The sequence below is a fragment of the Alligator mississippiensis genome, chromosome 9 (genome assembly GCF_030867095.1).
Source record: "Alligator mississippiensis isolate rAllMis1 chromosome 9, rAllMis1, whole genome shotgun sequence".
NCBI classification, from domain to species: Eukaryota; Metazoa; Chordata; order Crocodylia; family Alligatoridae; genus Alligator; species Alligator mississippiensis.
The window spans coordinates 38,591,270-38,616,694 of record NC_081832.1 but is presented as its reverse complement, the minus strand read 5'-3'; the positions used below and the strand labels follow the sequence as shown (position 1 = coordinate 38,616,694).

Here is a 25,425-nt window from a genome sequence, read left to right as displayed (position 1 = left end):
CACTGGAGCAAGCACTAGATCCCAGGTGATTGCCATTATTCATCAGGCTAGAAACTTTTTCTCTGGCCAGTGAACACAGTTATTATACAAAGCAGAACAGCCTCAGAGGCCTGGAATTCAAGCTTCTCTCAGAGAGTTTCTGCCTTCAGCTAACCCTAACTAGCAGCCCAGGGATATGCGAGAGCTCTTGGTGAGAAGTCATCACAGTGAGAGAGCCCTTGATTCAGATCTGTCCTGTGAACCTGGCAGACAAAGTTCACACATGAGTTTTCTACAGTCCTTCTAAGCATCCTAAGCACTGTGTAGGGTCAGGAGGGCACTACCTCTGCCTACATTTAGTTAATAGTGCCTAAGTCCTCTCTGAATCTAGCCTGAAAAAGCAATTTCTTTTTATTTGGCTCAAATAATTTGCCAAGTTTGACATGAATGAGTCACTAGTAACAAGTGGATTGAAATTGCATTCTTTTATTTCAAGTATTTGCCCAGCCCTATCTTACGTATGATAATGATGTTATCAGCCTACCTGCACCAGAGCATCCAGGACTTAATCTCACTCTCCCTCTGCCCTGGGAACTGCCATACTAGACCACAGATCCATTTAGCCCAGTATCTTGTTTCTTACAGGACCAGATAGTGGAAGCTAAGGGAAAGAGTATACATGTAGATGTATCCAAACTGATCTGTCCCTACCCCTGTTCCCTTACAAGCTTCCAGCATTCAGAGGTCTAGGAAGCTATAATATGGAGATTCCAATCCTAACTGTTGAGCTTAATATCCCCTGATGAATGTCTGCTGCATGAGTTTCTCCATGCAAATTCTCTTTAGAATGTGCTTAAACTTTCAGCCTCTGCATCTTGTGACAATGATTCCACAAGCTAGTTATGTGCCATGTGAAAAAGAACTTTTGTTTACTTTAAACCTAGCTCCTAATCATTTCATTTTATGTCCCTGTCACAGGGAGCCAGAGGGCTCCTGTCACTTCAAGAGGAAGCTGCAGGAGGCTAACTGCTAGTGAACAGGCCAACTTGAAGACACAGAATTACTCTGGGGGGAGTAACTCCCCCAGGAAACATGGAAAGAGCAATAAACTGTGCCTGCCCTGGAACAGCCTAGAAACAAAGGGCTGCAGACAGCTGAGCTCAGGGGTAGCAGGGAAAGCAGGCTGGTCATCAGTCCCAGAATGAGAACACCTGTGTGGGACTGTAGAGTCACTTGACTGGAATGGGCTGGACTTAGGAGGCACATAAAGCCAGTGCCTGAGACCAGACAATCAGTCTGGCTCTACAGGCAGTAGGAAGAAGAACTGTAGGTGAGGGGTGGGCTTGTCCCTGAGCTGCCTTGGGAACTACAAGCAAGGATGTGATGGCTTGCAGGGGAATATGACCCAGTATGGGGGGGGGGAGTTCTGTTGCACAGCCAGTGAACTGGTATTTAGGTTTGGACCTAGTGTTGGGGATAGTTTTGGTTGTAGCCAGTGGGCTTGCATTTTGGTTTAAGCCTGTGGCCAAATGTGTCTATAAGGAGAGATGAGGAGGCAACTGGGATACCTGATGACATGCGAGGGCATGAGCCTGCCAGAGGGCAGGGGTGCAAGCCACAGGGGTGCCCAAGCAGCATGGGTATTTTGAGCTCTGCCAGGAGTCAAGGCTCAAGATGCTAAGAGGCCTAGCCAGAGAGGGGTGCAACCCAGGGTCAAGGGGCCTGTAGTTTGCTTCAGGACCCAGCTAGAGAAATAGGGTGGAGACCAGAAAGGTTGAGGCCCCAACAAGGGCATGGAGACCCAAGGTGGCCTGACAGTGGACTGATTTAAGCTGTAACATCTGTGAGGCTGAAGGGGTAGGAGGGGACCATAAAAAGCTTTTAAGGCGATAGGTGCCCTGCGGGCACAGATGAGCCAAGAGGGCCCCACTTAATGCTCAAGGGGCAGGATTGGGACCAGCATGGTCTGTCTCCTTATTACACATCAAATAATTTCATCAAGGCATGGTAGGAGGGAGGAAAAGAGAAGGTACTCAGGGAGCTGAAGCACAGCAGCAGCCACGTGGCTGCTAGAGGGTGGCCATAGATTCATAGACTGTTAGGGGCTGGAAGGGACCTCGCAAGATCATTGGGTCCAGCCCCCCTGCACCAGGCAGGAAAAACAACTGGGGTCAGGTGACCCCAGCAAGGTGACCATCCAGTCTCCTCTTGAAGATTTCCAGGGTACTACCTCTGGAGGAAGTTTATTCCACAGTCTGGACACCCTAACTGCGAAGAAGTGTTTTTTCTAGTGTTAAGCCTGAAACAGTCTTCCAGGAGTTTGTGGCCGTTATTCTCGGTTTTCCCCCAAGGGTGCCCTGGTGAGCAGTTGTTCACTGAGCCCTTGATGTATCCCCCCCCCGATATAGCGGTAAGCTGCTATCTAGCCTCCTCTCAGCCTTTTCTTTTTCTGCTGAAGAGACTCTCCCTCAGCTTTTCCTCATATGGCTTGCCTTGCAAGTCTCTGATCATACAGGCTCTCCTCTGGATTTTCCTCAAGCTTTTCCATGTCCTTGTTGAAATGCAGCACCCAGAACTGGGCACAGTACTCCAGCTGCGGTTTCACCAATGTTCAATAAAGTGGGAGAATCACTTCCTTGGTTTTGCTTGAGACGCATCTGTCGATGCAGGGCAAATGATACGCTGGCATGTATCGCACTGACGGCTGGTGTTCATACTATGGTCTATTATTACCCCTAGGTCCTTTTCAGTCATGGTACTGTTGGGGAAAACTAGTCCCCGGGTTCGTTAAGGGGAGGCTCAGGCTAACAACAACATAAGTTTAAAGACTTGATTTATTAAAGAATGCATTCTGAACAGACAACTGCCCCGAGAGGAAACTGTCTGTTGTTCTACTTCGCGCGCAACTTGATTGTATACGAAGTATGACATCATATGCATAGTAACAGATACACCAATCTATTAATAGCCACACTCTTCCTATACTAGTATCCTGTTTTTACTAAACTAGAATTGTTCCAGTTTGTGCTTAGCCTAGCAGTTTGGGGTCATGCCCTTTGACCTCCTCATAGATTAAGCTGGGTACGTGATCTGCTCACTTACACAATGGCGATTGACTCCGTTCTGTTTCCCTTCAGTACTAGTCAGTTTGGCGCCACCAACAGTTTGGAGCCTGTAAGCATGTTGGGGATGGTTCATCCCCAGATTGAGAAGTGTAAAGTGCTCCGTGTCATAGTTGGTAGGGTCGGAAGGGACCTGAGAAGATCATCAAGTCCGACCCCTGCCATGGGCAGGAAAGAGTACTGGGGTCAAACAACCCCCTCTAGGTGATTATCTAGCCTCCTTTTGAAGACCCCCATGGTAGGAGCGAACACCACTTCCCTTGGAAGTTGTTCCAGATCTTAGCCGCCCTGACTGTGAAGTAGTGCTTCCTCATATCTAGCCTGAACCTACTCTCAGTCAACATATGGCCATTATTCCTTGTTACTCCCAGTAGAGCTCGGGGGAACAAGGACTCTCCCATTGCCTGCTGGTCCCCCTTGGCCAGTTTGTAGATGGCCACCAGATCCCCTCTCAGACTTCTCGTGAAGGCTGAACAGGTTCAGGTCCTGTAGCCTCCACTTGTAGGGCCTGCCTTGCTGCCCCCTGATCATGCAAATGGCCCTCCTCTGGACCCTCTTGATGCTGGCCACATCCCTCCTGAAGTGCGGCACCCAGAACTGCACACACTACTCCAGCTGTGGCCTGACCAGTGTCACATAGAGGGGGAGGATTACCTCCTTGGGCCTGCTTGCGATGCATCTGTGGATGCATGACAAGGTGCAGTTGGCCTTCCTGACTGCATCCCCACATTGGCGGCCCATGTTCATTTTGGAATCAATAATGACTCCAAGATCCTTTTCTGCCTCTGTGCTGACGAGAAGGGAGTTCCCCAGCCTGTAGGTGTGCTGCTGGTTCTTCCTCCCCAGGTGCAATACTTCTTCCTCCCCAGTTGAACTTCAGCTGGTTCCAATCCACCCAGCTTGCTAGCCTGTCTAGGTCTGCCTGTATCTGCAGCCTATTTTCAAGTGTGACCACACTCCCCCATAACTTGGTGTTGTCTGCAGACTTAGCCAGTAAGCTCTTCATCCCCCCGCCCCAATCCAAATTATTGATAAAGATGATGAAAAAGAACTGGACCAAGCACAGACCCGAGACACACCACTGGCCACTTCTTGCCAGGATGACACAGATGCATTAATTAGAACTCTCTGGGCCCTACCCAGAAGCTAGCTTCCTACTCACCTAACTGTTGAGCAGTTAAGCCCGCAATCCTCCAACTTTCCTGTGAGAACATCACAAGACACCAGATCAAAGGTATTGTATATCTAGACTTCTTTATGGAAGTCTAGATATACAATGTTGACCTCCTCTCACTTACCCAAGTGGTGAGTTACCTGGTCATAGAAGGAGATGAGATGGTTAAGACAAGACCTGCCCATGATGAAGCCATGCTGGCTGTTGTTCAGAATCCTACCTTCTGCAAGTGTATTGCACACAGACTCCTTGATGAATTTTTCCAGGATTTTCCCTGGGATAGGCCAATTAGCATAACTTCTATAGTTGCCCAGGTCCTCTCTCCTCCCCTTCTTGAAGATGGGCACAACATTAGCCCTTTTCCAGTCTTCAGGGACCTCCCCTGAGCACAACAAGTTTTGGAAGAGTTTCTCCAGAGGTCCCATGATGACTTCAGCCAGCTCCTTCAGCACTCTTGGATGAAGTTCATCCAGTCCTGCTAACTTGTAAACATCTAGCTTTTCTAATTGATCATGCATCAGCTTAACATCAACAGTAGGAAGGCGCTCATTCCCACCATGCCCATTCTAAACTTTATCTGGTATGATTTTTCCCTGTAGTCAGGTGAAATACTGAAGCAAAGTAGTCATTCAGGAGTTCAGTTTTCTCCTGAGTATCAGTAACCAGCTGTCCCAAATTGTTAAGCAGTGGCCCCATGCTTCCATTTGTTTTCCTCCTGTTCCCTACATATTTAAATAAGGACTTCTTATTGTCCTTGATTTCTGTTGCTAGTTTAAGTTTAGTCTTCACCTTAGCTTTTCTAATCTGCTCCCTACAAGTGGGGGCCATTGTTGTATAGCCCTCCTTGGGGACTATCCCAAGATTCCATTGTTTGTATTCCTCTTTCTTCTTTTTCAAGAGGACCATGATATCCCAATTAAGCCAAGAGGGCTTACCAGCCCTTCTGCTACCTTTCCTCTGCATGGGAATGGACTTCTTTTGTGCTTCAAGGATCGTGTCCTTGAAGAACGACTACTCTTCGTGCATACCTTCCACCTTTGGTCCCTGGTCCCTGAGTGTTTCCCTACTATTGACCCGAGCCTGTTGAAATTTACTTTTATGAAGTCCAAAACTTTGACCCTGCTAGCTGATTTGCCTGCCTTGCAATGGACAGTGAACATGATGGTTTTGTGATCATTATCACCCAGACTACCCTCTATATGCAAGTCACTCACCAGATCGTCTCTTTTGGCCAAGACCAAGTTTAGGAGAGTGCTACCTCTGGTTGGCCCGTGCACTTCAAGTCAGGTAGAGCTCTTCAATACAGGTCAGGAAGCAATGCGACCGACCCTACTTAGCCGAGTGTTCCTCCCAATAGCTGTCTGGGTAATTGAAGTCGCTCATGATGACCATGCCCTGTGTGCATACAGCCTCTGCCAGTTTGAACTCCAGATTGAGCTCCTCCCTCTAGTTTGGTGGTCTATAGTATACACCAACAGTTAGGTCTCTCTCAATCGTGCCCTCCCCTCCCCCGTAGTTTGACCCAAAGGGTTTTAAACCACTCTTTTATGGAGCCAGTGTCAGCCTCCAAGGAAGTGTACTGCTCCCTCACATACAGAGCTACACCTCCACTTTTCTTCCCTACTTGATCCCTTCTATGCAGGGTATAGCCCTCAATGGCTATGTTCCAATCATGTGGGGAATCCCACCAGGACTTCATAATCCCTACTAGATCATAATGCTCACTGGAGAGGAGGAGGGCTAGCTCCTTCTGCTTGTTCCCCATGCTCCTGGCATTAGTCTACAGGCACCCGAGTCCTCCAATTGAGACCCTCAATGTTATGTCTCACAGAGAGAATCATTCCCTCAGCTCTTGTAAGAGTGGCTCTCCTAGTGTCCCCAGCTTTGGAGCTTACTTCTGTGCTAGTCCCTGGGCATGCTCTAGTCACTGTTTCCCCATCCCCTGGCAATCTTAGTTTAAAGCCTTATCATGGCCACCCCGGGGGGGGGGGGGAAAGAGGGGGTGCTCTATCTTGTCACTGTCCCCTAGTTATTTACCATTTCACAAAGGTAGGACAAGACTTCTGTTCATCATTTTTATTTAATTTATTTATTGACCTCCATCAGCCCCTTCTCTTCTTGGAGTAGAGATGTGAAGTCCTAGCCACTTTAACCTCTCCTTATCTGGAATCGTCTCCATGTCCTTGACTAGGTCACCAACCAGTGGATCTCAATCCACTGGTATATCTTGGAGTTGATCTGAGGCTGGGGGGGGGGGGGGGGGGGGTGTTGAGTGGTCATGTGCATGCATGCACACATCCCAGCCCCGCAGGTCAGTCCATGGGAGAGGGAAGGGGCAGGGGCTAGATTGAATCCCCCCGTGGAGAGAGACAGTGCCACAGGGGCAAGTTGAGTGGGGCCCCAGCCAGACAGGACTTACCAGCTGAGGCATGCCCCCCAAAATATTTCCCCCCCCTCAATCTGCCCCCCCCTTCCCTCCGCACAGACTTACCTGCTGGGGAGCAGGGTACCAGGGGGTGTGGTGCATGACAGATCTTGAGTTGCTTCTAAATGCCAAAGGTGGAGACCACTGCCCTTGACTACACTTCTTGTTGCCCTTCTCCATTTTATAGCTCTACTATCCCCTTTCAGAGATGGGAGGCGGGGGTGCAGGGGTGACAGAATTGCATGCAGAGTTCAAGGAGCAAGAGTGGGCATACCATTTGGATAAGATTTCATTGACAATAACATTTTTATGTTGTTTTCAATTCCATTCTTCATTTCTAAAATTTGAATGCCCTTCTTAATGGCTGTTGAGCACTGGACTGATGTTTGCAGAGAACTATCCACAATAATTCCAAGATCTTACTCTTGAGTAATGTCAGCTAATGTTTAGCCCATCATTGTGGATGTGCATCTTGGGTTATACTTTTGCATGTACATCCCTTTCCACTAACCAACACTGAGCTTTGTCTGCCATTTTGTCGTCCATTCCCTCAAGTTTACGAGATCTTCCTCCAGTTATTCACAATTAGTTTTGTTTTTTTCAGCAGCTTGAATAGCCTGCTGTCATCTGTAAAATTGACCACCTTGCTATTGACTCCATTTTCCAAATAATTTATGAATATGTTAAACATAGGACCCAGCAGAAAGTGCGCTTCCAATATGGTATTTTTAAAGCAACTCCCATGCTGCCTGAGAAGTTTTTAACCACTTTCCTTCCCCTCTTAATTTATTTTTAATACTCTGATCTTTGAGGTTAAATGCTACTGTCAGACTATTTTGCTTCTTCCTCTCCTCCAGGTTTCTCACACATACCACAGTAGTTAAATTCCTGTGCATTACTTGGCATTAAGTCTCGAGTGGCCCCTCTGCATCTGTAACAGGGGCCAATGCACCTGTTTCTCCTAGAGGGAGAACATGGGCTTGAGCTGCATTCTGGTAGTAGCTGAGCTTAGGCCAGCTATTAAGCAAGCAGCTCAGCAGTGCAAAATGTAACAGAGGAACAGGCTAAGAGAGCACCCCTGGGCTCAGTAAGGAAATTAAGGGGTCCCATGTGACCAGAAATAGGAGGAGCTCAGGGAGATAAAAGTCCAGCCCTGAGTCAGGACTGGTGGTCAGGCCCTGATCCCCCCCAATGAAGAGCTGTGCCTGCAGAAGTGACTAGGGGAGGGAAGCTGGAAGCCTAGAGAAAGGGGTTTGCAGTATATAGAAGTTTGAAGTGGGGTACATGAGTCTGTTAAGAGACTGATAGGTTGATGTTTGTATTATTAGGTTTAAGTAGCTGGATTGTGGCTGCAGGGACATTGTGCAGGCCATGGAAGGTGCCTGAGGAACACTGTTTGAGACCTGCAAGGGCCAGGGACCCAGAGGGGAGAGACAGCAAATGGGCTGAGGTTGAAGGGGGTCAAGGCCCAAGCTAGAAGGAGCAGAGGCCACAGGGGAACAAGGCCTGAGTTGGTGAACCAAATTAAAATAACACCTGTGAGGAATGCACATGGCATCAGGGGAGTCTGGAGGCTATGATTAGAACCTGAAGGCACTGGCAGACTGATGGGGCAGGAGGGGACCATGCCCCAGATGCTGACCCGGGGGGGGGGGGCGGGCAGGCAGAGTTGGGGGGTGGCACCGGCTGAGCCCTTCAGAGTTCTTATCGCATTACATGACTTTAAGTATTGCTATGAGAAGGATGGGGAAGGGAGTGCCAGAGACCGATGGTACATCACTGCCTGAAGATGGAGCTGGGACCAAAAGTCCACAATTAGTGCCCTGAGGCAATTTGGGCCTGCAGGACCATGATCAACACATAGAAGGCCAGTGGTGTGCCATTTGGGCCTAAGTAGCATGAACAAGGTGTAGAACCATTTTGTTAGCAGGCTGAGGGTCCAGTGACAAGCAGGACCTAGGGTCCAGCTGAGTATGGGAAATGAAGCTACAGGCAACGTAAGCTAGGAACACCCCAAAAATCTGGGAAAGTCTCCCTATATGCTATAACTGCTACATCAAGGAGTAGCAGTAAAAGAGCTGGAGTGAGGGGCTGGGTTGGTTTGGCCATTAGGGGGAGCCATGGAAACCCTCAGGGGTGGTTCTGTCACAATGGGTACATCTAAATGTGCAACTAATGCACACAAACTCTGGTGTTTATTGCTTGGAGGTTTTTTTGCTCCTAGGCATGCTGTTCGTATGTGCCCAGGAGCAAGCAACTCCAGAGTATATTGCTCTAGAGTTTATTTGTGTGCAGCACATTGAGCCTGGCTGGAATGGCCGCAGCTGGCAGCAGCCCAGAGCTGCTCCAACCATGCCCAAGGTGCTGTGGAGGGTCTGGCTGGGGCACAAGTGTGCTTCTATCTGGGGACTAGTCAGCAGGCAGCCTCTACACTAAAGAACCCTTGTGCCAAAGCCAGTCAGGTAGAGTCTACACTCGTGCTTCTGCATGTACGCGCACAAATCTCTGAAGCCATTGGTGTTTTGTTTTTAGTTGTGTGCGCCCTAATAGGGGCACACATGGAGATATTTACTGCACAACTAAGTAGGCAGCTCCACAGTAAACGTCTCGTGTAGATATGTGCAGTGTCTAGAAAGTTAGTCTCTGCATTTCACCCTGAAGTGAAATTCCCCCACTCTGTATGGAGATAACTGAAGTCACCCAGTGGTTATTGGGTTCTCTGTTATAATGTAACACCATGTGACAGGGGGCAAGCTAGGGGCTGGCCAGGTCCTATGCCAGCCCACCCACCTATGGGGCAATCCACCCTTTCTCACCTGCCATGACTGCTGTTCCTATGTACAGCTAGTAAGTGCTAGAGACTGCCTATTACATGCCCCAATGCCAGGGGGTGCCATCTGTAGCTCCAGCCTCCCCCCTACCACAGTAGATGGCATCCACACAATGTTCTTAACATGCACCACAACTGGTGTTCCAAGGTCTCATAGGGACTCTCACTCCCTACCCCCAAGAGCAGCAGGTTATTGCGCTCAACTACAGGTCTTACTTTTGACCCACACTCAGCCTCCCAGCAGTGGAGGACTTATCAGGGTCTGGACTCACCCCTCCCTCTCTGACTGAGCCTTCTTACTCAGCCTCTGGCCAAAACTTTGGCCTCAGGCATCCAGAGATATATATCTTGGCCTACTCCCCTCTCCTGGGGTTCCTACTACAATCATTCTAGGAACTCTATACCATGCCTCATCCTGGGGTCTTCACATGGCCTAAAGAGCAGTGCAGGGGCCAGGCTCATGAGTAGCAGATTGAGAAGACTTACTCCCAGTTTGGCCCTACTCAACATGCCCCTGGGACTGCCTTTCAGGCCTACTCCTGGTTCAGCCCTACTCAGGCCCCCTTCATACACTCTTTCAGGCCTACTCCCATTCAACACTACTCTGTGCAGGGCCACACAACTCTGCCCTCAGGCCTTACTACACCACCCTCTTTCAGGGCCTCAGGGTTGGCCACCCCGATATGCTTAGGTGGCACTCCATTAGCAAATGGAGTCACTAATAATTAGGCCCACTACACTCACTCCCCAGGGTCTCAAACCTCTTTCATGTGCTCAGGTGGCCACAGCTGTGCCTGGTTCCCACTACTACCCACAAAGCCCACCCAAAGATAGGGGCTGGGGTTAAGGCACCCCTCCTCACCTTTCACCATGGAGGTAACAGGCCTGGCATCTCCTGGGGACTCCCATGCCACCAAGAGCCCCACCAGGCCACCCTTCACCAGCAGGATGCAGATTTAGGTCATGCCCAGAACCAAAAGCCTCTAGCTCTTACCTGCTAGATGTTCCATTAAGCTTAGCCAGATAGTATTTCTGCCTGGACTGCCAATAGTAAACTGTTGTGTTTATATAGGCAACCAGTGTTCTAAAATGGCTGCTGCAATCAAACACCTGCTGGCTGTCTGACTCAGCCCTTAAAGTGGTAGGCACTGCAAGTGCACTGCCACACACCAAAAGTAAACTCTTCCTTTTTAGACACTAAATTTCTATCCACTGAGACTTAATGATAGCTTTCTTATCCAGTAAAATTTCTATCATATTTGATACAATACTGTCTTTAACATAAAGTGCCACTTCCCCACCAATACAACCTACTACTCTATCATTCTTCTGTAGTCTGCACCTGGAAAATACAACATCCTATTTATTTTCCTCCACCAGAATTGAGAGGCATCTGTTATGTCAATATCATCATAAAATCCATTAATTTCCCATGCTTTGGTCCTCTATATTAAGGGTTATCACACTGTTCTTTTTCACTTGATCATTGACAGGTATTGCCTAGTTGTTGGCCTTTTCCTCCTGGCTCACTCTATTCATAAGTGAGCAGCCCTTTAGAGTTCACTCATACCAACCAAGTTGCCTACTGCCCATGTGACTCCTTTCTAGTCCTAGGAAACAAGTTAACCCCTTAAATCCCAGAAATCTCAATTGGTAATGATACAAAGTAAATGGGGAATCTCAGTCACATGTATATTTTTTAAATTTAATACAAAAAATATCTTCTTTCTCTAGAATGGCAAGAAGCACAAAGATGGAAAAGGGCCACTCCCAGTGTGTAGATGCAATAGCAGCTGTAGGGGGGAGGAGAAGGATCAAGGTGTCCATCCAACACTGTTTTGTGGTTTCCTTTAATCCTTGATTAAATGGCAAGAGGCAGCTTTGGAACAGTCTCCTGGCAAACAAGGATCCCAGAAGCTAGAACCCAGAACACTCAACACTTGCCTATTGTTGTCACTGTCTAGATTCAGCTGCATGCTTTGAGCAGAGCTCAGAGAATAACCCAGTTCCTGAGATGCATGCAATTCAGTATTTTGTCACAAGGTTGAGTAGATGCCACCAGAAGTGCTGATGCTAATAGATGTAGTTGGCAGAGTGCAACTTCAGACATTTTGGATTGCCTGCTATTGTTGATTGCTTTGCTGATACTAAATACTGGCAGCACATCTATACAAGTGTAATTTCCCAGTGCCACAGAGAATGGGAATATTTCCTCTTTCAATAGGACTGACCCCAGTTCCCTTTGTTGTCTAGCAGCCATTCTACCCAAAATTGAAACTTCAGCCCTTTGCACAGAACTACAAGGCACAGAGTCAGAAATATGCTATAGCATTCTGCAGGTAACAGCATAAGCAATGAGGGTACTGCCATTTATTACCAGGTTTACCCATTACTTTGGGGTGTGCTCATTTAAGGGATACGTTTCTAGGGTAATTCTGTCAATGTGCTGCTTGTGTTACTTGTGTTTCTATATGGAGCTGTATATCTCCCTTCTGCAAGTCCTCACCCCCCACAATGGAGCTATCTTGCAGGACTCAGTTTCAATGGGGCTGGGCTCCTCCAGTCACCATATCAGTCATACACACAAACACACACAGATTAACGTGACATGCCTGACCCAGCTGGGTTGATCACCATGGACAGGCTGACACCTTCATCTGCCAAGAATCAGTTCATCAGAGCAACAATAAACTGCAGACAGACACAAGCACACAGGTAAACAGAATCCCTCTGAATCCGGCTGGGTGTCCAGCTGACACCCTCATGGGCCAGCATTCAGTTCATAAGGACACGTCTTAGTCAAACTGGGTCAATCAGCTTGTACAAGCTGATCCCCTTATGTGTTTCAAACTCAGCACATCCCAATCTTTGGCTTCTTGATGAGCATACCCCACAGTATTTTTGGGCTTCACAGGAATCTTTAGCTTAGGTACAAGAAGCGTTGCTGCAGAGCACGTGAGGAAGGAGAAGTAGAGAAGGAAAAATGTACCCAGTTACTACCAGCTTGACCATAAAAGTTATTTATTGCTAAGTATATGAAATATATAATGGTACTAATAGTAATAGACATGTAAAGGAAAAACAAACACAAACAATTACAATACTACCCTGGTTTCACTAAGTATTTGGGGAAACTTAGCTCAAGCTTAACTAGTACAGTTCAGGTTCAGAAATCTATGCCTAGAGAGAAAAAAGAGAGAGAGAGAGAGAGAGAGAGCAAGCGTTGGGATCTTACCAGTCCAAGGCACTTGGGTCTCAAAGCTGACAGGTAAAGTTCGTAGCACAATCCTTGAAGGGAAACGATATGTTCTTCCAGCGTCCCGAGAACAACAGCGGGTGGTGTCAGCACACGATTTTTCTTCTTGAAGCACACACACTGCTGCTTTTTACAGATTTTTATACCCTCAGTTCAGCTGCTTCAAAGCATTCTCAATAGTGTAAATCATTGTCTTTTCTCTTGACAAGGGGTTATCTGGTTTGGAACATCTCAAGAAATTGATTGATAATCAGGAAACACATAAGGTTAGGGAGTACCCAGACATTTGGGAGCCAGCTTGAAATTCCTATGGATAGCAGATATACTGATGGGATATCTCATGGTTTCTTCAGAAACAATAGATAGCTTGCAGCATCAGGATTTTGGATTTTTACTTGTTGTGAACAAGCCTCAGCTTAGCATGACTTTTCCAGATCTTACTATAGTCTTTTAACAGACTTAAGGCAATTATTGGAGTGTTCATAAACTTTGGGCAGGAGGACTTCCACCAGTCGTCCTGGGAAAAGTATGACAACATCTGTGGTTAGGGCTCCAATGGGCTGGATGCTGCAATGAACCCTTAACCATTGTTCAAATGTTGCCCATACCCCCTCTGACTCGGTCTCTTGCCTCAGCATTCCCTAACCCGGCAACCGAGCTTTAGTCAATCAAGTTTAAATAAGCCTTCCATAGTGGAACCGGGGAATGTACGGCCCGAGATGCCTGTTAAACTTAGAAGGGTGTGTGTATGTGTGTGTGTGTGTGTGTGTGTGTGTGTGTGTGTGTGTGTGTGTGTGTGTGTCGGGGTGGGAAAGTCCTTTGTAAATCCAGATTAGAACTGGTCTGATAAATGCTGAGCTGGGTGTGTGTAAATGTGGGTTGATTAGCATTTGGAGCACAGATTCCCCATCATGAAGTGCTCCCCTGCTTCTCTGATCCCAGAATTCACTGCAGTCTCTGCTTCAGGCTGTCTGGTCTCCATCTCTCATGTAAATGAATGGTCATCTGGTTCCATCTCGGATGCAAATGAGACCTATGGCAGTTGTTTCACTCTGGTCACCCTTATCTGGAGGGTCTTAGGTGGGTCTCCCACTGCATCTTAATCAGTTTCGTTTAGGTAGAGGAGGGGGGGGAGGGTGAGTCCTTTGTGAGTCAGACAGGCTGCATCCCGTGCCAGGGTTCCCCAAGAACACAGAGCTGAGACATAACACATTGTAATGGGAGAGGAAGTAGCATGGGATCTTCTGAGCATATATTAACCAGAGGAAGGCAGTCTCCATCCATCTCCACACAGCGTGCTACTCTGACTTACAGGAAAAATCCTGTTCTGTCCTCAGATTTGGCTATTGTTGAGAACCTCCAGCCAGGAACTTCTGAGTTGTTTAAGTACCAGCACAAGCATCAGCACTCTCCAGTCCATCCCTATCCCCCTATCATAGCCTGGCCAATGTCAAGTACTTCAGAAGAAGACAGAAAAATAAAGTCCAAAAGCCTGTCCCTTGCATGAGGGAGAAATTCTTCCTGGCCTGACAGACAATCAGCAACAGACTTGAAGCATGGGATTGCCAACATGATAGTTGCTTCTAAATTCCAACCTGGGGTTTTAATAATACCTTGTAGAGTGATATATACACTTCCTTATTTCTACTGAAAATACCCTGCCTAATACTTCCTACAGCTGCATCACACTGACAGCTCATGGTCATCCTATTGTTGACTGACATTACAGGTCCCTCTCTTCCTTGGTTGTCTGTGTACCACTTCTTACAGCCAAAGTCCTTGTTATTAGTCCCTAAGTTCATGATTTTGCACTTCCTATTGTTAAACTTTATACCATTTATTGTGCTCCTTATAACAACATTATCTAAATCTTCCATATAATAATCCAGTCCTCTCCTGAATTGACAATACCTTGCAGCTTAGTGTCAGTTTCAAATTTTATTGGGATACATCTAGTTCTAATACCAAGGTCACTAATAAAATTATTAAACACAGGAGGTCCTAAAATCAATCCCTTCAGAACACCACTGGCAACCACGCTCCAGTTAGATAATTGTCCTTTCAAAATAACCTGCTGTCATCTTTTGAGCCAGCTCCTTATCTACCTCATGACTAGCCCTGAGCCCCAGCCTCTCCATTTTGGCCATACCTTTCCTATGAGACATAGTGTCAAGGGCTTTGATTAAATACAGATAAAGTAAGGTCACTGCTTTGCCCATATGTAGGAAATCAGTTATCTTGTAGAACAGGGGTGGGCAATTTGGGCTGAAGGGCCACTTAGGGACTTTGGGTAAGCTGTCATGAGCCATGTCATCATCATAGAAGGTGATCAGGTTGTTCACTCATGACTTGCCCTTGGTGAATCGAAGATGACTGTTCCTAATCACCTTCTGCTCCTCCAAGTGCTTAGAAATTGATTCCTTGAGGACCTACTCCATGATCTTTCCAGGGACTGCAGTGAGTCTCACTGGTCTGTATTTCCCTGAATCCTCCTTCTTCCCTTTCTTAAAGATGAGCACTATATCTGCCCTTCTCCAATTGTCTGGGACCTCTCCCACTTTTAGCCTGTGCCTGGTTTTTGAGCACTGCTCCAGGCAGCTCTGGAGTTCATCACACCTTTTCCTGGGTCAACCCTGGCTAATCACTGGCTTCACTGTGTGTTGTGTCACCTTCTTTTGGCTGACCCCATTCTCTATACCAGCTGCAGTGAATTATGAGGACCTACATTTGATGCCTGCTGACAGCAGTGGCGCACTGGAACATGAATGTGAGTGTGCATAGGGGGCCACACTCTATTACACCATTATGGCACTATCTGACTGGTGCAGAGGACAGTAACCCCCTCAGAAAATGTCTGCAGGTGCCAGCAGTTAGCCCTTCACTTGGTGAAGGAGAAAGCTCAAGAGCCAGGCACCTTGTAAGCATGCTGGTAATGACCTTGATCCAGTTGGTTGGCTCATAGGTGCTTTTTCAGCTGGGCTAAAGTTATGGTTACAGCCACAGAATTTTCTCCTGGTTGATACCACTTGCAGCCACTCAGTAAATCTTCTTCCCTGGAATGGTAAGAGCCATGGTGTTGGCAGTGGCTATGAGGTGAAAGTGTTTACTGGTACCTAAGATTCTGAAACAGATGCAGCAGCTTGGGCAGCCTGGATATACTGTGCTTGGTGGAACAGGTAGGATGTACACAGCCTGCCACAGTGGCCATGGGATACCAGAGAGGTACAGAGAGCTAACAGCCCTTCCCCCTCAGTCACAGCCTGTGGGTAGTAATTGCAGTATTGCCAATCCCTGGCATTATGAGGTTTTTAAAAATTAGAAATGTGGATTTGTTGTTGCCTGCTTGGTATTTTTTAAATGTTGCAATATACAGTTCTCCTGTAAGGCACATGGGAGCAGAATGGCTAAGACATCTTGCCCACGCTACAGAGAAAAGAGTTTGATCTCTGCTCCAGACTTGTGCTATAGGCCACCCCCAGTTGACTTGGGTATAGATAGGTCTTCAGTCACTGGAGCTGGGGATTCCAAGGAAGATAGACATGATGGAGGTCAGATCACTCCCTTTCCTATTGGTGGCTACAAAAAATGGCATTTCTCAATCATGTTGGTCTTATGGGCTGTTAGGCTTAAGTGGATCCTTGGCCTTGATGATTCTCCTGTAATTCCACGAGTGCCAAAGCTGGGTCTTTATGGAAAACAGCAAACGTGGCAAGACATGATAAAAGCATGGAACCTGCCAACACTGTTACCTTCTCTCCTCTGCTTCCCTTCCAGATGTTTGGGGCCTTTTCTTCCACCTCAATACGAGTCAGCAGCAGCTTTTATGGTACAGGGGAGACTTTCCTCTTCTCCTTCTCCCCAGAGTTAAAGGTGAAGGTGATGCTCATATTCTGTGTATGTGTAGTCTGGAATAAGCTTGTGCCTCTCAGTGACTGTTACTGAAGAGTGGAGACAGAAGTCTCTGCTGGCTAAGGCCCAGTACAGCTTGGGCCCATGGGGAGGTGGGGTACATTCATGCTCAGAAGTAGAGAGCAAAATCCCAAGAATTTCTGCTTCCCCCTCCTCTCCAGATATGTGTCACGGTGCCCTTCCTGCTCCAGAGCAGCAGCTTTGGATTGGTCAGCTACTCAGCTATGTGGGGAGACCAAGAAGGTGAAGTGAGATATCCCTTCCCTTTTCACCTAAGACCTTATTTCACTCTCTGATGCTGGTAGCTGTTTTCTATCATAGTACCAGAAGTGACAGAAACTAACTGTTGGAGGCTCTCCCAGCTCTAGGGACACCAGGCTAGCTTCTGCAAGTAATGGGCCTGGCCTGTGCAGTTCTTGAACTTCCACTAAGATCCCCCTTTATCCCTTAGTGCCCATTCCTGCCCAGTGCCGTGGGTAAGTAATGGGAGTTCATGGGGCCCAGAGGCACTGCCCCCTGGTAATGCCCCCTGTCTGGAGGAGGGGGCATGCTGCCAAACCCCTCATCAGTGTAAAAGGAATTATCCTTAAGTACGTGCCTCCCCTGACATGACCTCTCCCTGCCTTTCCCCACCAAATACTTTTAAGATCAGGGGAGCAACATGCTGGGTCCAGGCTCTGCTCAGCTTTGCACCAAGCCCCCTGCACTGAAATACAGCTGCCCTCTGCTGCACACTGAATGAATGGTAGGAGCAAAGCTAGTCTGCATCAGGCAGGGTCCATTACTGTAGTTAAGCAGGCTTCTTGACCAGAGTGGCTGTTCCTGAGAGCCTGGAGGAAAGGAAGCCTCCGCAGGGTCCCACAGGCTGTTTGCTGGGGGTCACTAAACCAATGGGAGTTACTTCTTGACATAATTACATTCAGACCCCTCCTTTGGCAACCTACAAATACACAGTCTGAGCTCAGAGCTTCTCCAGTTCCTCTGTCAGCCTATCTAAAAATGACCACACAACATCACTGCTGAACTAACCCCATCCTCAAGATGCCGTTGCCTTCACAGGAGTATTCCATTAGCAGGAATAATTGCTAAGAGGTAATTCCTCCACATAGAAATTAAATTGCTGAATTCATTATAAGTAAATGAATAATTTAGAATCTAATTATTGGAAATTGCTAAACATTATTACAAACAATGGGCAGAATCAGGTTATTTTGCACTCCCAGGGGTCTGTACATCCTGCCGTGGCTGAGACAGGACTCCTCTTGAAGCTGTTTCCTATGGGATAACCTGGAAGTCTTGTCTTTGGGCCACTTAGAAGCATCACAAAGGTACAGAACATGTGAGCTGCTGGTTTGAGTAGGACAGGAAGGAGCACACTAACTTTCCAGTTGCACATCTTAGTTTTGTCAGGGTCTGGTGAAGTAAGTGAGGCCAGATGAGCCCTATGCTATCGAGGCACAGCACATCCTTAGTGAGCACATCAAGTTATTCTCAGTACAGGAATCCATGGAGTAGGCTCAAGTGTCAGATGATCCATCCTTTTTCCTACGCAGTCCTAAAGTGACTTTGTGTGTGTAATGTAGGTCAAAACTACAATAGTTAGTGTCCCCTGCAAAGCTAGCAGCACTGTCTCAATCCCTGGCTTGAATTATGCTGTCCAAAAACCTTAAAACATCTATCTGAGGCTGTATTCAGTTCTGGTGTAAGCTGGTATTAACGCTCTGTCTGCAGAAAGCTGCCCCACTCTCCCCACCTGCACCAGGGCTGAGATTTTTTTCCTTGTTTGTTTTTAACCTATGGTTTGCTGAATAATTCCTTCTCCCATAGACTGACTGGAGCCAGAAGCAACCCATGAGTCCAGGAAGAGGAAGAAGGGATAAGGATAATACCAGGAGTAATGGGGATAATTGATTCTGTGGTTATATACAAACTTGGGAATCCCTCAGCCTAGATAAACACTTTTGTTGATTTGGAGCTGAGGTTGCTCATGTGGAAATCTCAATATGCCACCTAGGAACTCTTCTGCTTACTCCCTCCTCCTACTCCTTTGCCAGAATACACAGCTCTTCTTGCACTTAACTTCCACCCACCTACCCATCACTCACAGGCCACATCATGAATCTTGCTCTTATTCACAGTGAATACAGAAAAGTGTACATTTCTGGCCTTGTCCTGGCAGTGGCTGGTGTTTTTAGAATGAGCAGACAGTCTCTTGAGTATGATATATGTTGTTTTTCTGTACTTCAGTGTGGTTCTGTGGTAGGAGAATGGGGGAAGGTTAAGTACTAATATGGTATTATGTCCACTCCTCCCCCCCTCACCTGCCCAGCCCAGGAAGTTCTAAGGAACTATTTGGAGAATAACTCAAGATCACTCCAACACTATCAGAAAACATTGGAGTTTTTACAATGGAAGCTGGGAGCTTCCTGGCTGGAAACCAAAACATATCTGTTCAGGCTTAAGCATTGGTACATCCTGCAAGCTGTGGTTTGGTTGCATTCTCCTCTCTGGACCAGGCTCGCTAGTCAGATTATGTTTCTCAAGATGCAGTACTTCCTTTTTGAAGGGAGGATGTATCAGACAAGTCCCTGTCCATGGTACATCACCGGAAATGATGCAGCCCATCCAGAAGGGACAGTATAGGGAGGAGAATAGAAGCATGAAGAACGTGGAGTGTGACTCCCTATGAAGTACAGTGGAGCATTTTAGAAGAAAGAATTTCAGATTTCATTTTCTTTCTTTCTTCATAACATATTAACACTTGTCATGGAAATCAGAGACTCTGGAGAAAATGTCATTTAGTCCAAAGCCCCCAAACCCAGTTTTCCACAAAAAATTCAGTTCTTTGCTGTGGCCATGCTAGGAACCTCTGTAATATTGATTTAGGGTTATATGAGGAGTCACAGTCTAAGAACTGGATGGCACTGGGTTCACATGAATGGAGAGGGTGAAGAGGCAGTCTACTGTTGGGGAAGGTGCTCCCAAATAGAGCAGATCTTGATGGTGGGGAGACTCTAATTAGGGGTGTGTGAAGCTTCAGTCTGCATTTGATTCAGAGAAGATTTGGCCTGATTTGGAGACTGAATCCCCGAATCTAATTGGAAGAAGAAAAAAAACCTCTGAATTAATTCAGAGGCTCTGAATCAATTTGGAAAAGATTCAGTGATTCAGAGATTCAGAAGGCAGTCTTTCAAGGGAACAGAAACTGAGAAAAGGGACGGGGAGTGGGGGGGAGGGGGGGAAGACTGACATCTGTAGCTGGCTAGTGACTGTGATCTTTCCCTGAGTCCCCTTCCAATCACAGTGCTCTGTGGGAGGGATATAGAAACAGAATATAAGCCTCTGTCTGCATGCTTTCTGTGCCTTTTGTGAGCTGTTTCTGCCTGAGCAACAGCATCTGAAAGGTACTGGACTGGCTTGGCTTCCCACCTAGTCAGTCTCCTGCTACTTGCTGTTCTTGGAAAGGATTGGATATACCTTACTAACTAGAATCCCTCTACTTATCTGTATCCAATCCATTTCTTTCAATTTATATTTGTTCTTGCTTGGTATTTTTCCAACACTTTTTAAAAAGAAAGCTATGTTTTCCCTGGCAGTGTGATCCATCACTGTGTAGGGAAGCACATACATTACACACACTCAAACACATACATCATAGAAAAAGAAGTCAGGTATTATTAAATAGAACACAACACAGAAGAAATCAGACAGTCATAGAAGAAGAGATTATATATAGTTATTATTAGTTATAGTTACATACAGACTAAAGACAACACAGATGAAGTCATATAGAGATTCAGATTATTAAACACAACACAGAAGCCAGACAGTCATAGAAGAAGAGATATTATTTTAGTTACACACTCAACAGTAAACACAACACAGAAGTCAGACACAGTCATACATCAGAGGAGAAGAAGAAGAAGAAGAAGACGTATATTATTAGTTAGTTACACAAACAGACACATTTTCCAGCACAGGAAAGATTAATATGAAGCGTGCTGGAAAGGCAGGTGGCCTGGCCAGGTCAATGAACTTCACTTCATCAGCCTCCTAGGTACAGAAACTCATGGACTCAATATGGACATTGGATTTATGACACGCTACAACCTGCCGGACATCTGACTCCCCAGGTACCTCTCCACTTTTACCTGCTACATCCCCCTTCCCCCTACCCCAGTCTGTCTCTCTCACCCCCTGACACCTCCATTTCCACTTTCACTAACTGGCTTTTCTGCTTGCATTGCATGCCAGCCTCTGGCTTCTTTACTATTCCTTCCATCCAGGAACACACACACCAACTGCAGGTGCTTCCTTAGCCTGAAAAAGGGTTTTCAACCTGAAAGCTTGCTAAGATATATTTCTCTAACTATTCAGTTGGTCTACTAAGAGATAGATACCAGATTGACCCAAATAACATTGTCTGCCAGTGCCATGTCCTTAGATGAACACCCCTAGCACCTGTCTCTGGTCAGCTGACCAGAAGGATGCAGGGCCCTGGGCACATCTAAACCCCAGGGCTGTGGCTAGCAAAGAGAGTTCTCTGGTGGGTGCTGGAGAAGAAGCTCCTGCAGGAAAGGAAGGAAAGGCTCTATTCTGTGACAGTTTGGCTGCCTGAGATGCTAGTACTACTGTGCTGCATTACACTGCTCACCTGTTGTTATTTAAAGTGGTGGTCCAGACTGAGGCTGTAGGGGAGGAGGAGACCTCATTGGGGCACACTGCCATGTTGTGTAGAGGCCCCAGCCCCAGTGAGGGCATGCCTCAACACACACATACACAGTCACACAGTAAGGGCACACCTTAAGACACATGCTGGAGAAGAAGATCCTGCAGAAGAGGAAAGAAAGGGTCTGTGACAGTTTGGCTGCCTGAGATGCTGCTGGTGCTACTATTCTAGTGCTCACTAAGTTATTTTATTAACTGTAGTCATTTAAAGTGGGGGACCAGGCTGAGGCTGCAGGGGAGGAGGAGACCTCATTGGGGCACACTACCGTGTGGGGGCCCCAGCACCAGTGAGCATGTGCCTTAACACACACACAGTGTCACCCATGTCACAAGTTTTGCTTGTCAGCAGCCTGAGGTGCAGTTTCCCAGAACCCCCCCACCTATCTCTTTGAAATCTGTCAGGCTCCATGGCCTCAGCAGAGACTAGGATGCCTGCAGTTTTCACCCCACTGCACCTTAACACACACACGTGACATGAGTTTTGCTTGTCAGCAGCTTGAGGTGCAGTTTTCCAGAAACCCCTGCACCTATCTCCTTGAAACTTGGCAGGCCCCATGCCCTCAGAAGGGGCTACCATCACTGCTGTTTTCATCTAAATCTGCTTTAACATACACAAGACATGAGTTTAGCTTTCAGCAGTTTGAGGTGCAGTTTCCCAGAAACGCCTCCAGCTATCTCCTTGAAACTTGGCAAGCTTTGTGCCCTCAGATGGAGCTATGAGCCCTGCATTTTTTATCTGAATCAGCCAAAACATGACAAAGTTGTAGGTATTTCAGTGATTCCCCATTATAGTCTATGGCCGAATCTCTGAATCTCTCCAAATTAGCGCCAAATTTTTCGAAGCTGATTCGGTTGAATCGATTCAGGACAGTGGTCCAAATCTCCAAATTGAATCACTGTCCTCTGAATCAGCCAAATCCGAATCCAAATCAAATACTTCCCTATTCGCACAGGCCTAACTCTAATTGATGCAATGGTGCTTTAAGCTGTAATCTGAATAGGGCCTCTTGGAGAACTCCACTCTGGTTGAGAATGAATTCTTCCTTTGAAACCATTCCAGACTATATGGGAGGGTTGGGGTGTTCAGGTCACTTCCAGGTCAGCTTCTTTCTCTAGGGTCATACTCTGAAAAATCTGATTGCAACAACAAAGCAGGTGTTCTTTTGTAGTCAGTTGTGTGCTGTTGGCACCATGCTCAGCATTGGCTGGGGGCTGCAGACTGAGCTTCAGTGGGTGCCTCTCCTTACCTAATGGACTCACTCCAGGGTAACTTAGTGGGGCCAGGTGAGGAGCACTACTTCATCAGCTGTTAGTTTAGTTGTTAATGAACCAAGAAGCTAATTAAAGCCCTGGGTTTTTGGTTGTAGCCATGTTGGTCTATGAATATATGCAAGAAAGGTTCTTTGAGTAGATGTGATATCTTTTATTAGACTAACTGAGTAGTTGGAAAAAAGTTCTTAGCAAGCTTTCAGGTGCAGTCATGCTTCTTCAGGAATAAGAAATCTAATTAAAGCCTCGAGCATTTTTACCCTCCTTTTGTGCTGCATTCTACTGCCTGGTGGATTTCAACATGTTCCTATTTAAGTGGGTCTTCCAGCTTAGGAAATGCTAAGGACCAGGCTCTTCAATCACCCTTTAGGAGACAGGAACCCCCACTACTGAAGGAAACAAAGGAAATCTAGGCCACCAGGAATGAGAATGGAGCTGGTGCTGGAACTTCCCTGTCCACTGTAGGCCAACTTTCAGGCCAGTATTGGGGGCTCATTTGCACATGGTCAAAGGGGCCTGATCAAGGGCTGTTTCATGCACAACCAATTACTTGGCACATTGCAACAGCCATCTCACATGATCATTACCTGAATCAAACCCCAAGAAATCATGTGACTGGCCTGGAAGATTTTGCAAAATAACAAATGTTTGTTCTTAATATTGCTTTGTCACAGTTTTTAGAGAGCAGTCAGGTCAGTTTGCCCAACTTCTGGCTGAAACCACAAAAGCTAGTGGCTTTCTTCTTCTGAGAAACCTGAAATTTGGCTGTATCCAAGTAATTCCAGGAACTGGCAACTTCAGACATGCAACACAATTATGAGAATTGGCAACATTTAGGATGCTGGCCACTGACAATAGGATGCACCTATGCAGCATAGGTGTCACCTGAATCTTGACCACAGGCCGCCTCTCTTTGTTGTCTTGGGTAGCAGCTAGGTGAAACTGGCAAGTGCCACTTCCACAGAGCAGGGGAAGGGAGAGTTCAAATTACTTTTAGTTGAGTTGGAGCTGTTCCCCTCCTCCCAGAAACTGTGATTTTCCAGACTCCTGACATTGGAGAAGCCAGAGAAAATTCTGTGCCCAGTGACTCCATCCAGGGTTTTACACCAAGTCTTTAGAGCTTGGAAAGGACTGTGCACAGGCTCCCAAACCAATTCAGTTCAATACTGTACTGCAGTATTGTGGTCCAAGGACCACATCTTCAGCTGGGATGCACCAGCAGTCTAAGCAGGGCCAAGGCAAGCCACTCATGAGCAGCTTTCCCCACACATTAGCAAACCCACCCGGCATTCTCCCAGCCCATGCTTTGACTGTTGTTGTTTGCTTCTCCCTGTAGGTGTTCAAGTGGACAGGCAGCAACACCTTCTTCATGAAAGGAGATGCAGATTTGCTTGTGATTGGTGGGGGCAGGTATGTAGCCACTTGCGATGCAGATACTTCATGTGGAGCGAAGTTCTATGGCCCATTCTAACTAGATGATCCTCCAGGCCTTTCTGGCCTTAACATTCAGTCAATGGCTGCTGTACCACAGAGGGCGGCTCTGCAGGGAGACAAGCACAACATGATGTCCCCACAGCCAGCACTGATGGTCAGGCAAGAATCAGAATTGGCTTGATGGGCTAATAGAGCTCTGTTAGAGGCAGCTCCAGTGCAGGTTTTACACTCTGTGTAGACAAACCTGAACTAACCTTCAGCTACTCTGTCATGTGCTGACACTGTATAGCATAGAGTTCAGCACAGACTAGCCACCTAGCCACTCACCTTCTCAGGTGGATTTTGCAGCCTATACTGAGCAGCATGCTGTGACATCCCAGTAAGTTAGTTTAAAGCTATCTCAAAAATGCCTGCATGACCTGCATCACACTATGACTGCAGTGCAGGCAGACCCGGAGTCAGGCCTGTTCTGAGACTGGCTCCTGATGCACCATGTAACACTGGGAAGGATGAATGGGTAGAGAATGGATCCAGGTGGATCTGGACAGGTTGGGAAAATGGACAGAATGAAATAGGATGCAGTTCAACAAAGAAAAGTGCAAAATGCTGCACCTGGGCAAAAAGAACTACCAATATACTTACAGGTTGGGGGATGACCTTCTCAGCAGCACAGCAGTGGAAAGGGATCTTGGAGTCATAGTTGACTCCAAGATGAACATGAGTTGTCAATGTGATGGAGTGATCAACAAGGCTAACTGCACTTTATCATGCATTAGCAGACGCATGATGAACAGGTCCAAGGAGGTGATGCTTCCCCTCTATGCAGGACTGGTCAGGCTGCAGCTGGAGTACTGTGTCCAGTTTTGGGTGCCGCACTTCAAGAGGGATGCAGAGAATCTTGAGAGGGCTCAGAGGAGGGCCACTCTTATGGTCAGAGGCCTGCAGGCAAGGCCCTGTGAGGAAAGACTGAGGGACCTAGATCTCTTCAGCCTTTGCAAGGGAAGGCTGAGAGGTGATTTTGTGGCTGCTTATAAATTCATCAAGGGAGGGCAGCACGGAATAGGAGATGCTCTATTTACTAGGGCACCCTCTGGAGTAACTAGGAACAATGGCCACAAATTGATAGAGAGCAGATTTATGTTGGACATTAAGAAGAACTTCTTCACAATAAGGGTTGCCAGAAACTGGAAAGGGCTTCCAAGGGAGGTGGTGCTCTCCCCTACCCTGGGGGTTTTCAAGAGACTGGACAAGCACCTAGCTGGGGTCATCTGACCCCAGCGCTCTTTCCTCCCCAGGGCA

The 25,425-nt window shown here is 47.0% G+C and overlaps 1 protein-coding gene across 1 annotated transcript in view; it reads left to right on the top strand.

Moving 5' to 3' along the window:
* TLDC2 (TBC/LysM-associated domain containing 2) overlaps window positions 1-25,425 on the top strand; it is a 72,673-nt gene that overhangs the window by 36,535 nt on the left and 10,713 nt on the right. The window contains exons 4-5 of the mRNA XM_059733330.1: window positions 16,561-16,662; window positions 24,029-24,102. Coding sequence (XP_059589313.1) covers window positions 16,561-16,662; window positions 24,029-24,102 — 176 coding nt within the window. The remainder of the gene's footprint in view (window positions 1-16,560; window positions 16,663-24,028; window positions 24,103-25,425) is intronic.